General features: G+C 43.4%; 1 protein-coding gene across 3 annotated transcripts in view; it reads left to right on the top strand.

Annotated features, from left to right (window-relative positions):
* The first annotated feature begins 2740 nt into the window (after window positions 1-2740).
* kita (KIT proto-oncogene, receptor tyrosine kinase a) overlaps window positions 2741-12293 on the top strand; it is a 30158-nt gene continuing 20605 nt past the window's right edge. For 2 of the 3 annotated variants that reach the window (XM_079157386.1, XM_079157387.1), the window contains exons 1-5: window positions 2741-3049; window positions 6826-7080; window positions 8673-8957; window positions 9429-9568; window positions 10676-10868. In XM_079157386.1, the coding sequence (XP_079013512.1) occupies window positions 2995-3049; window positions 6826-7080; window positions 8673-8957; window positions 9429-9568; window positions 10676-10868 (928 nt within the window). In that variant the 5' untranslated portion in view covers window positions 2741-2994. The remainder of the gene's footprint in view (window positions 3050-6825; window positions 7081-8672; window positions 8958-9428; window positions 9569-10675; window positions 10869-12293) is intronic. The other variant, XM_079157388.1, reaches the window with a different exon arrangement.

A 12293-nucleotide genomic window follows, 5' to 3' on the forward strand; every position in this document is an offset into this window, starting at 1 on the left:
TGAACCACAGCTAAGTGAACGGCCGTGTTGGTGACGTGCATTGTGCGAAACGAGAGATGTAGTGAATGATACTACGACAAATTGGGACTTTGTTGATCTGCCAAATGATCTTTTAAATTGACAAACATCATATGTTTTAATTCATGGTGCAATTTAAACAGGATCAACAAACATATTTATCCCTTACAGTTGACTATTGTACATGTTTTTTTCCAAAATAAAGTGACACTGGAAGGGGCGGGACTTTGCCTCTCTTTAGTGAGCAGATAGTGGTTTAGCTACAAGAAGACAAGAAGACAAGAAGAGTCTAGTCTAGAACATGTTTGTGCCACATGAAGCTACATGCTTCCGCCGCCCGTATCATCTGTTATGACCTTGTATTCTCGCCACATTTTTTGATTTTGAGTAATGACCTGTTTCCTAACTAAACATGCCTCTCAAATTTCATGAGGTTTGTTTAAATGGGTTTGTAGTAGCGGTACTCGGTTATAAACGCCACCGCAGTATGGTTTGTTTTCATTTCACCAAAAAATTAGTTACTCACACACACAGCGTTTGGGTTTGGTTTTCGGCCACATCTAAAGCCGTTTGCATGTTGTGGCCATGTTAGTCAGACAGTAAACACTGGATGCCTCCCAGCCTGTGTTGACCAACAGAAAAGGCAAAATTATGCAAATGTTGTGTTTAAATAAAGGCAGAAATTAGTGGTACAAGTTACAAGTTGTAGAGAATAGATTGGATGTGCGTAGCCTACCAAACGTCTTTTAAATCAGACCAAACTTACAGGCGACATGGCTTTTAAAGGGGCACTCCATCAATTTTTCATATATAATAATAATAATAATAATAACTGTATTTATATAGCACCTTTGAAAACATTGGGATCCGCAAATCTAGACCACATGCCCACACACACACACACACACACACTACACAGGAGATTCGCTCCACAGGAGATTGTAAAGGGAAGAGCCAAGGAAAACCTGGAGCACAGCTGAGACCTGCTGTCTGAGTCCTGTTAAAATAAAAGCTAATAACGGGGGGGGGATGTGTTCATCATCGAATTAGCGTACAGCGTCGTAAGTGGCTGTTCTTCAATAAACAAGTCTACTAATACTGCAGGGAGGAAATGTAAAGAGCAAAAATAAAGGGGGACTTTTATTGTGAAGCATTTGTAGGAAATTAAATGTGTTTATCACTGAATTAGCAGAGCTTTGTTAGCGGCTATTCTTAAATAAAACAAGTCACCTGATACTGCAGGGAAGAAGAGTAAGCAGCAAAATAATATGGGACTTTTATTGATGAAAAGTTTAACTCTAAAAATATGCAAAGAGGTGGATTGTAAGTGAAACTGACACTCAAAGAGGCCACACCCTTAATTGTACTTTTAAGAATTGATATAATTCAAACAGGAGCGTTATATATAAATTCTGCACATTTAGTTGTCATAAACAGGAATATTAGCTAAAGAGACCAAACCCGTTGTTTTATACTGGCTGTAAACATGTTTATTTCGGCTGTAAAGTTGTTCATTTTAACATAGATGTCGATGGGGATCGACTCGCTTTTAGAGCCTCAAGTGGCCATTTAAGGAACTGCAGTTCTAGGTATTTCTGCGTTGGCTTAATTTCTCAGCACGGGAGGTTGCTGCTTGATTATAAACTGGTAATACATTCAGGGTGTGGAGTATTGTCACAGGCAGGGAGGGTCGAACAAGAAAGATGCTATTGAGGTGCATTATGGGAAATGTAGGATCCAGGAAATTCTAAGCTTCATCGTAAGGAATAGAAGTCAAGATGTCTGTGCTGTCTCTGATTTTGTTCATTCTTCTTTTAATCGGTCTCTCACAAGCCCCCCCCCCCCCCCTTAACCTTTTGGAGGTGCAAAACTAAATCAACGTCTTCTTTTAACCTTTAATTATAGTGCTTCCATAGTAGAATAGGAATAGTTACCAGAATTGTCTTTCAACATTTGATGCAAGAACTGGTTAAACCACTTAAGTTGCACAACTCTGAAGATGTAAAAATGTTGAGTAATAAGAACGTAAATTAAACGGTCTATCACGTCACAGGATGAACGTAAAACAAACCTAATGGTTTCCCCTAAATTGTGTCAACCGATAATGAGGTCTGTTATGAGCAATCAAAGGAAATAACTTAAGGGCAAACTAGCTGTTGTTGGGATTATAAACGGCTGTTTTCAACAACTAAATGGAATTACCAATTCAACATTATGCAGAGACCAGACCTGGTTTGCGTGTTTGAGCCAATGGAAAACTAGGCCAACTCTGAGTGTGTGTGCATGCTACTAGAAAAAAACCCGTCATGTGTGGTCTCATGAGGGACAATACAAAGGGTCATTATGTGATGTTCTCAATTTAGGTTTTCAGTTTTTAATGATTTCATATGTGTGTTATATAAAAATAACAAATAACAAAATACTGGAGAGATGTAATTATAATCGTGTCCTTAGAGATGTGCGTGTGTTCAGAGTGTGTTTTATGTCAGATAAGTAGTGTGGAAAGACATCAATGTTTTATCAAATAACAGATGAAAAATAAAAAGTGGATGCTGGACTTTGTCTTTTCTGCGTCTCTGCGCCGCGTCTTTTCTTTGTCGGTAAAGCAGACGACAGGTCCCACAACGCCTCCCTCCCCTCGTGAGTAATAGGCTCCACCACTCGGCTCCCCATATAAACATGTTGTTGACGCCACAGTCAGTCAGAGTCACACACACCGACCCGGTCGTTCCCCGTCTCGTACCCACGACTCTGGCGCGCTCCACAGCAATGTTTGCGGAGATATTGCGACGGCTGCTTGCTGCTTTTGTTGCTCTCCACTGAGCGTCTGCGCCTTTAAAGGCTTGTAAAGTGCGCCTCTCTACACATCGCACAGTTCAACTTCTCCACAACTCCGACGCGCGCGGGCGAGTAGAGTAGAGACACCTTAACCCCGGAGAGGCTCACCTTCACGGCCAGACCCATGGAATAACAACTATGGAATACCACTGGATACTGCTGTCTGTGTTTTTGCAGTTAACCTTCCATCCAGGTGAGGCACGAGGCATTTGTGCGCTTGGCAACTTGTTGCTGTTTTATTTTTTAACACAACGCATGATCGACTGTCTCTCTAAATGTCTGCGGGTGTTCAGCTCCCTTTAGCCAAGATAGTCCACATCATAGGGAGTTGAAATTATATCGCCATTCGTGATGCATTTTCACCACTTTTTCTTTGTTCCGGTGCAACGAGATCTGAAGCGAAGTCGCTGAAACCCGATGAGGAAAGCGGACACTTTGGTGCATGATCTGGATGCCTATCTTTTAATAATTCATGTTGTATTCAGAGAGCAGGGCGCCATTAATAATAATAATAATAATAAAGAAGTATAGGATACTGAGTAATAAACATTGAGCGCTATGCAAATAGACTTTTTCACCGTGTTGTGCTCGAGGAAACGCGGCAGGTTCATGCGGCTTTCCCCTCAAATAAACCGTCTTTATGGAAATATAGTGGCAACTCTTGATTCCGAGGAAGCATGCAAACTAGCTGGCATATCCACAACTGGTTTGCATGCTTATATCATTTATCACTTTTTAACCCGCGTGGAGTTAATGAATCATTTTAGGGGAGATTTTGGCTTCGACTTCGACTAATTGGCTTTTATATGCGCAAACGTATCTGTCTGTTTTTATTATTTGGAGCTTACTTTTTTAAGACGTGTTTATTCTGTTTGTGTGCGAGTCGATTCGAAGTCAACTGTTTTATCTTGTCAGGAAAGTTGCCAAACTTGGCTGGCAAACATTTTTTATGGAGAAGCTGGCATGCATGGAGCCATCTGTGCCGAAAAACAAGTGTTTCTGTTTAACTTTGCGCTCCATGAGCGCTCGGTTTGTCCGGCGAGCCTCCTGCATCAGGTGGACTTTTTTTCTTCTGCTGCTTGTTTCCATCTGATCGACAGCTTGAGAGTATCCGACGCGCACGTCGATGTTCACGCGATCATCGGGGGGTGTGAATGACGGCCACATCTTTACGCAGTGTGTGTGCACAGGGCTCGCCTGTCATGTGATGCCATTAAGTTTTGCCTCCAGCCTGTTTACACAGACCTAATTCACCGTGTTTGCTCGCGCTTAATCAATACACACATATCATTAAATGATGCCTCAGTTAAAGAACTTGTAGAGGCTGTTTTTTTTGTATCTCATCCTCTGTTGAGAACAACCGTTGACGTTAGATCACACTGTTAGCCGCTCTGCAAACACAGAACTGACAGCCTCTAAAAACGGAACCGTTTCTGCGCAATGACACATTGCTGTTTGCTGTCCAGTGATTCTATGAATTTAAGCGTTTCTGTCCTTCAATCATCATCATCATCATCACCACCACGCCCTGTTTGTGTTTATGCTTGAGGTGTCTCTTTATCAAAGGAGGGATGGGAGGATTTGGACGCATGTCTTTTGGATGTTATCATGATATCTTTTTGTCTCAGTATTGATCGATGTAAATAACTGTTACGATATATATTTAGACTTTAAATGTTTCTTTACAGAACCATAAAGAAACCTGGAGGTTAATTAAAGTACACCATTATTTATCATCAGGACGGGTCGGGTCGTTGAGGGTTAATGACGTCCAGCTCATGTGCAGAGGGTCCCATGGACCCTCAAACTGTAGGTTTCAAAGGGCCCGGGGTGTCTCTTGTGATCAGCTTACATTCTAAACAGCCAGGGGTCTGGGGGCCATCATGGTCAGCTGACTTAGGTTTTAAACTACAAGGGTACTGGGGGCCCTGGTGGTCAGCTGACTTAGCTTTTAAACCACAAGGGGTCTGGGGCCCCAGCTAACGTTTGAAACTTCAAAGGGTCTATTGGCCCTCACACTGGAAGCGTGAGGGGTCTGGAGGGTCCTAGTGATAGGCTTGCTTATGTTTTAAACATCAAGGGGTCTGTGAGCCCTCACACCATAAGCGCCAAGGGGTCTAAGGGGCTCTAGTGGTTATCTCACGCCATAAGCACCCATATGAGGGCACACTGAGGGCCCTTGCAGGCTTTCGACCATGCGCTGGCCCTTATGGCCCCTCTGGCCCGGTCCACAACGCAGCCACGTGTTTTAAAACTCCTGCTGCTGTCTCACCAGGGGAAGCTGCAGCCGCTGTCCTGCAGTGTTTTGTCACAGGTGGCTTCAATAAAAAAAAAGACCCGAACATAAATATTACTCATTCGCCTCCCCGACGTCAAGAGGTTTGACTCCTGCTGTCACACTGAGCCTTTTAACCTGGACGATAGTCAAAACAATCTGAAGTCCAGCTGAAGTCACAGGTGGAGTTGCGGATGAGAAATGATCTAAATCATATTTTTTGTTACAAACCTTTAACACGGCGGTCAGGACACTCAGAAGTCCCAACTTGATCATTCAATCTGTATTTTTCATCATTTACTTATGAAATACTGCATGTTTTCCACTGTTTGTGTCTTTGATCCGCTCACAGCATCCACACTGAGGCTATAACCCCATGATGAGGGGTCACTGTGGACTTTGCTTTGTTTTAGATTCTTTGTCGCAAGCTATTATCGGTTGGGAACCACTGCTTTAACAACAACTTTTATATTTACAGTATAGGTGTAACCAGCTGTGTATAAAAAAAAAACACCTCCCAATCAATTATGGGAATGAGAGCCAGAACAAATCCTCTTTGTTTGTTTTTTTAGTTTGAAGGATGATCCTGTTGTTTGCTTTTGGATCAGGGACTCTTTCAATGCACATGAATTGTTGACACTTAGACTTACATTTGGTGAGAACATGATTTTACTCTTGTAGCATTGCTGAAATTTGAGGATTTCTAATAATTATATCTGTCTTCTTGAGTCAACATAAAGACAGGGTTCAACTTTAATATTTTTTAGCAGCTATCAAATTACAACAAAGACCAAAGTTAAAGTTAGACGGCTTTTCTAGCCATTTTCAACCATTAAATGCAGATTTCTTTTTTTTTTGTGAAGAAATGTCAATATTAACACCAGCTATGATTTGTTTCATCAAAGAACAGTCATATCATTTAGTTCATAGCTTAAACAAACGTGTAAGTATGCAGTTACGCTTCAATCTTCATTTAAGTAAATGACCCTTGAGTCTTGTTAGTTTTATCCAGGTGGCAACCGATGCTGAAGCCTCTTAAAGCTGCATTCTCTCTAATGTCCACCAGGGGGCGACTCCTCTGGTTGTATAGAAGTCTATGAGAAAATGACTCTACTTCTCTCTTGATTTATTACCTCAGTAAACATTGTAAACATGAGTTTATGGTCTCAATCTCTAGTTTCAAGTCTTCTTCAATACAGCATGATGTTCATTTAGTAAATGATGGTCCATTTAGAGTCAAACAGACCATAAAGCAGGGGATGCGTCTCTACGTCACGGCTCCTCAGTCCAATTATGGTCATTATTGGTTGCGGAAAAAACTCATGGCGACAGCGGTAATCCAAGATGGCGACAGCAAAATCGCCGAACTCGAGGCTCCAAAACGGCAGTCCACAAACTAATGGGTGACGTCACGACGACTACGTCCACCTCTTATATAGAGTCTATGGTTTTATGTTTCCAGGATTAATGAAACGCTCGCTTCAGCTCAGTTTCTCTTGAATGCCTGATCTGTACTGTCGATATTATTGAGCCCGGAATTATCAACTCAGGGCCATGATCATGCACAATGTTTTCCTCCAGTGTGGTGAAAATGGGACTACTGTTCTAACATATATATATATAACACAAACTGTCTCATCGTGACTTTGTTATGTTTGACATGCAGTTGATTTCCCTCCTCCGTCACTTTATAGGCAACACCAAGCCCACCATCACCCCCGTCGACCCCCACCTTGTCGTCCCGCTCAACGGACCCTTCGAGCTGCGTTGCCAGGGTGAGAAGGAGATGCAGTGGCAGCGGGAGGACCGGCCGAAGGTGCGGGGAGAGAAAAAGGTGGCTGGGATGTCCACGCTGCACATCCCCAGGGCCCAGCCTGTTCACATGGGCCGCTACATCTGCTTGGAGGAGAGCACCAAGGAGCAAGCCTCCATCTATGTCTATGTGAAAGGTAGCCGCGTGTAACTGTCAAGTGTTCCGAGTGCATTCAGTAGATCGCATGTGTGTGAGATTACGTGGTGTTTGTGTGTGAGAGAGAACTGAAATCCAGAGTACAGGGAGCAGGATGTGTGGGTGTTCTCGCAGAGAAAGGTGTTTGTAGCTTTGCCCCGGACAGGTAGAGTAAATACTCTAACTATTTATCGAGTGCATGGTGGAGTGTTACTGTGTTTCCACCTCGATGTGACTCCACATCTCCTTGGCCCGCTGCCATCGCTGCAGGCGAACATCATGTGCTTATCATTCACTCCACAGTTCACACCGTCCAGGCAACACGCGGTAGCTACTTCTATGATGAGAGGCACACATGTAGCATTGTTACAAGATGTTTGGATTTGATTAATTTGTCATTGAACAATTCAAGCTCTGGCAACTTGTCTTCTGTAAGGTCGATGGAAGCTGCAGCCAAGTCATCGTTTTTGGCAGATCAGATCTCGTGTCTGTTAGTTCTACGAATTTGAAGAAGAAGAAAAAAAAGGTTGATTTATAGACATAATCCTGAAGATTTCAGTTCTGGCTGAAGACAGAAGAGCAGCTGGTGTGTCTGTTTCTGCTAATGGTATTTAAACAAACCCACGTTGTTGTGATCTGCTGACAAAACTGGCCATTGCTTTATTTGTATGGATGCATTTGGATGAATGGGTTGCGGTCACTTTAATGTGAAGCATCAGCCGTGGGAAATGTTGCGTTTGCATTAGCAGAAGGTTCACGATACGGTGTCGACAGAGTGAACGTTAAACAGTGAGGCTGTTATTAGTACGTTTATTTTATTCGTTTTTAAATAAAAAACTTTGTGAGTAAATCGTGACATAATGAAGCTTGTGACTTAAAGGGGCCACTGTGTGGGTGTCGCTGAGGTGGGGCTAATCAAGACCAGGTCCAGTCAGGTCAGAGTTGAAATCGAGTCCATAGCGAAATCATGACCTGTTCAAGACCATAATAGACATTATGGTGATAAGGCCTGATCAGACAGAGCGTCAACTTAGCATAAACCACGAACTCTACGCTACCTAATTGCTAATAGTACACTTTAAATGAATAAAAACAACTTACCTGAAATCTGAAGCACCGCACTAACTGCTGTTGTCTGGTAAAGTCGTAGAGCTCCAGATGTCCATCAAAGGTCACCGCACTGAGGAATGAAGCTGAGGACGTCGGCGGAGTTGATTTAGCTTTTTCAACTCGATTACACACATTCATCATTTTCTGTGAATTCCTTGTGCAGACCATAAATAGCATAAAAAAATGTGATTTGATGTCATGAACTTTAAGTGTAAAGAAGAGAGTGCCGGTGCTACAGACAGTTTGCCAAATATGCTGGTAATCATCCGTTATATTCAACAGGTAATGGAGCACATCAGCCAGGAAAACAGCGAGTAATTCCTAGTGATCATATGGCAATAACTCAAAATAACAATATAGTGGTGGGAAAAGAGTGTATGTTAGTGTTGCATTGTTACACCACGGCACGTGATCACCAACTAAAGCCTCATCAGCTCAGCGTGCAGACCCGTTTACAGCTGTGACGCCTCCGTTTCTTGGCAGATCCCGACAATCCCTTCAGAAAATCAATGGTGTTCAACATTCTCACTCGAGTGGGAGACAACGCTTCCATCCCTTGCCTGGCAACCGATCCAAGTCTGGACAACCTGCGCCTGGAAACATGTTCCAGCAGAGCTCCGGCCTCTGGTCTCCAGTTCTCTGCCAGCCCGGAGCAAGGCATCGTCATCCACAACACGCAAAAGGCCTTCGAGGGATGCTACGTGTGCACGGGAAGACTCGGGCAAGAGAGCGTCAGATCGCATGACTACTACCTGACAGTGAGGCCAGGTAAAGAGTTAATGCACTCAAGTGTGATGTAATGGCTTCAAAAGCCAGCCCTGTCTGCTAAAAATGACATTTTTTGGGAGGGAGACTTGTGTTGTCGTGGTTTACGTTTAGTTTTGACGTATTATAAACAGGTTTTGGGAAGGTCGGGGTGCTGTTTTGTTCACAAAACAAAGGGCTTCCACTGCTGCTCTTTTCCCATGTGAACCAAGTAGTTTTGTTCCGTTTTTGTTTTATTTTCAATTTCGTAGTCATTTTAATGTAAACCAAGATGTTTTGTAGTAAATGTAAACTAGTTTTGTAGCGTTTTTTTCTTTTGTTTCTGTTTCAGTTTACATTATAAACCACGTGTTTCATACTCAGACTGTGGAAAATACGTTTCCTTCGAAGTGTAATCGAGGATGTGGTTTAGTTGTTTGGGGGATGTAATGTTGTTGAACATTCAGTCACATTTGTTTTTGTTGTTTTTTGTAGTCCCTGTTGCTCCTCCTGTGATTGAGATGCAGGCAACCAAACGAGTGATTCTCACGTGGAATGAGAGTCTCTCGCTCACCTGCAACACCACCAACGTCAACGCAGAAATCCAGCTGCAGTGGGTCCCCCCTCCTGGCTCGGTGAGACCCTTCTTCCCTTCCTTTGCCGTGTGCTGTAACTAGAAAAATACTGAACACTGAGTGTTGACTGTAGTCTTGTTAGAGTTAAAAGAGCTTTGATCAGATTTTTGACTTAAAGCTACTCTGAGGAACTTTTATCTGGTTATTAAACAGTCTCAGTGTAGTCCTGATCCTCTATCAGACCTCCATCAGTAAAGAGACCATCAGAGAGAAGATGGTCTGTTTCTATAGAGTTATTCTTGATGCTCGTCATCGGAGCCACCGGGTCGGATTCTGGTGAAACCAGATGAAATCATGCAGGTTCACCAGAACCTCCTTCAGCTCAGAGTCCAGCAGAGACCGGTCCACCGTGGACAGACCCAGATCCGGCTTCACCTGCAGCGTTGGACCTGCAGTCGGAGCTCCGGAGGGAGGAGGAGAGCTCGGCTCCCGGGCAGCATCTCCTCCTCCAGGAGCAGAGCTTCTCCTCTCTGGAGACGCTGCTGGAGACCCAGGACGTATTGCTGGACCCGCTGGAGGGAAGGGGGGCACGGGAGAACCAGAACCAGGACTGAGAGAGGCAGACTGTCAGAGACCCTGCTGCAGTAACATGAGAGGTTTTCTAAAGAGACTCTGGTGCTCAGAAACAATTCCACTTTAGTCCAACAGAATCAACACTAAATCAAAGTTCCTTGGAGTAACTTTAAAAGTGAAGAGTCAACCACACGAATACCAGCTGTATAACCAGGAAACTGGTCCCAGTCAAACAATCTCAACTGTCTTTAAACGTCCCAAACCTGAGCGACAATCATGAGAGAGTGGCGTTCTAATCCACAAAAAATAACATAATATTTGTTTGATGTATTATTTCTTTTTACCGAGTGTTTTTGTGACCTGGTATCAGTGGTTGTTTCTTCTTATGAACGAGAGTGAAAGCGGTCAAAGTTCTCGCTGGCTAAGCTTCAGGATCTTGGCTGTGTGTGTGTGTACCGTGTGCGTACGGGCGTGAACGGCCTTGTGTGTGTGTGTGTGTGTGTACTCGCATGCAGCCGGTGTCAGTGTTTGTGTGCTTGGCAAGGATAGACGAGCAGACAGGGTTAATCTCTAGAGATCTCTGGGCGTTGACAGGGTGCCGTCTGGTATCCACAGCAACCAGTAAAGGTTGACGGTGCTTCACGCATCCTGACGGAGGACTTCACTCACGCGCGCAGCGTCACGTTGCGCATCGCGGCGGTCGGACCTCAAGACGTCGGGAGGTACCGGTGTGAAGCCCAGAATGAAAGAGGGGTCAGCTCGCAGTCGGCGTGGCTCGATGTTTACGGTGAGTGCACGAAGACATTCGCTTCTTTTCCGTTTAGAGAAATAAACGCGGAAATGTAACCGGCGAATGAAGAGAGATCTGAAGCAGAAAGTGCTCCAGGTCGGTCAAGTGATGACATATGTAAATCAGAGAATATATATATATATACACATTATTTTTTGGTCAATAAACTTCCCAGTACGAACACTTTAATATATTTAAATCATTGGGTCCTAAAAGTTGTAGAATAAACTGTTAAACCAAAGCAGAGTAATCTCTCCTGCATAATGAACTCGCCGGGTTAAAGCTGGCGTGCTTCCTCTACGGCCCGTGGATGTGGAAGATCTGGGTCATTTTTCACACAGCTGTCAAACTTTTTTTTTTTGTGGCTTCAAGCGCCATTGAGCAACTTTTGTTGGAATGAACTGGGCCTCGCCTCCAACGCCGTATATCCAGTTCTCTTTATGCCTCCGTTAGGTAAATGTGAAGCAGTTGATTAGCTTTTGCTCAGCTTAGCATAACGAATGGAAACAGGTGGAAACGGCTAAGATTGGCTCTCTGCAAAACCGCTCTACCAGCACCTCTAATGCTCACTAATCAACATGTTACCAACAGAAGAGAAAGAGAAGATTTATTTCTCTTTCTATTTTGTTCAAAAGGCAGAAATGTGTAAAAAATGCTCTTACATTAAGACTCAACACAACACATCCACACAGGACACATAAAGACACGTTTACACAAAAAACACAACAGCAGCTACATTAAAAGCAGCACCGGGTCGATGATGTCGACTGAATCATGCAGGACAGCAAAGTCATAACCCCCCCCCCACACACACACACACACACACACAGCTGTAATCCACTCACAGCCAGCTGATTGCGTCTCATCAATCACATCCCATCCTCACTACAAGGCGCTCCGTTTAAAAGTGAAAATCTACTATGAGAGTGATGCTGAATGAATTGGTATAAAATGTTGTGTGCTGAAGTCTCATTGACATAAAACAAACAAAAACAACTTTTCACTTTTGTGCCACAGCCGACCACAGAATCTTCCTGCTGTCTTCACGTCACATTTAAAAAAAATAAAATAAATGCTGTTATGCCTCAGTGTGTGTATGGATCAAACAAACAGGATATATATGTTAATCAGCTTTAAAAGTGCTGGTAGGTGGTTGTAGTTACCTTTGGTCAAAGCCAGGCTAACTGTTTCCCCCTATTTCCAGTCTTTAAGCTAAGCTAAGCTAGCCAACTGCCAGATATGAGAGTGACATGTCGAGTGACATTTGTGCTGTGATTCATTGTTGTCTCTGTTCTATTCACGTCTCTGGACTGGGAGGTCGTTACGTGCAGCTGTTGGGTTCCTTTGTGACCATTTTTAAATCAGTTTCTATTCCAATAAAAATACTCAGTTTCACTTCTACAAATCCCTGTAAAAATATCT

The sequence above is a fragment of the Pholis gunnellus genome (assembly GCF_910591455.1).
Source record: "Pholis gunnellus genome assembly, chromosome: 4".
In the NCBI taxonomy this organism is placed as follows: domain Eukaryota; kingdom Metazoa; phylum Chordata; class Actinopteri; order Perciformes; family Pholidae; genus Pholis; species Pholis gunnellus.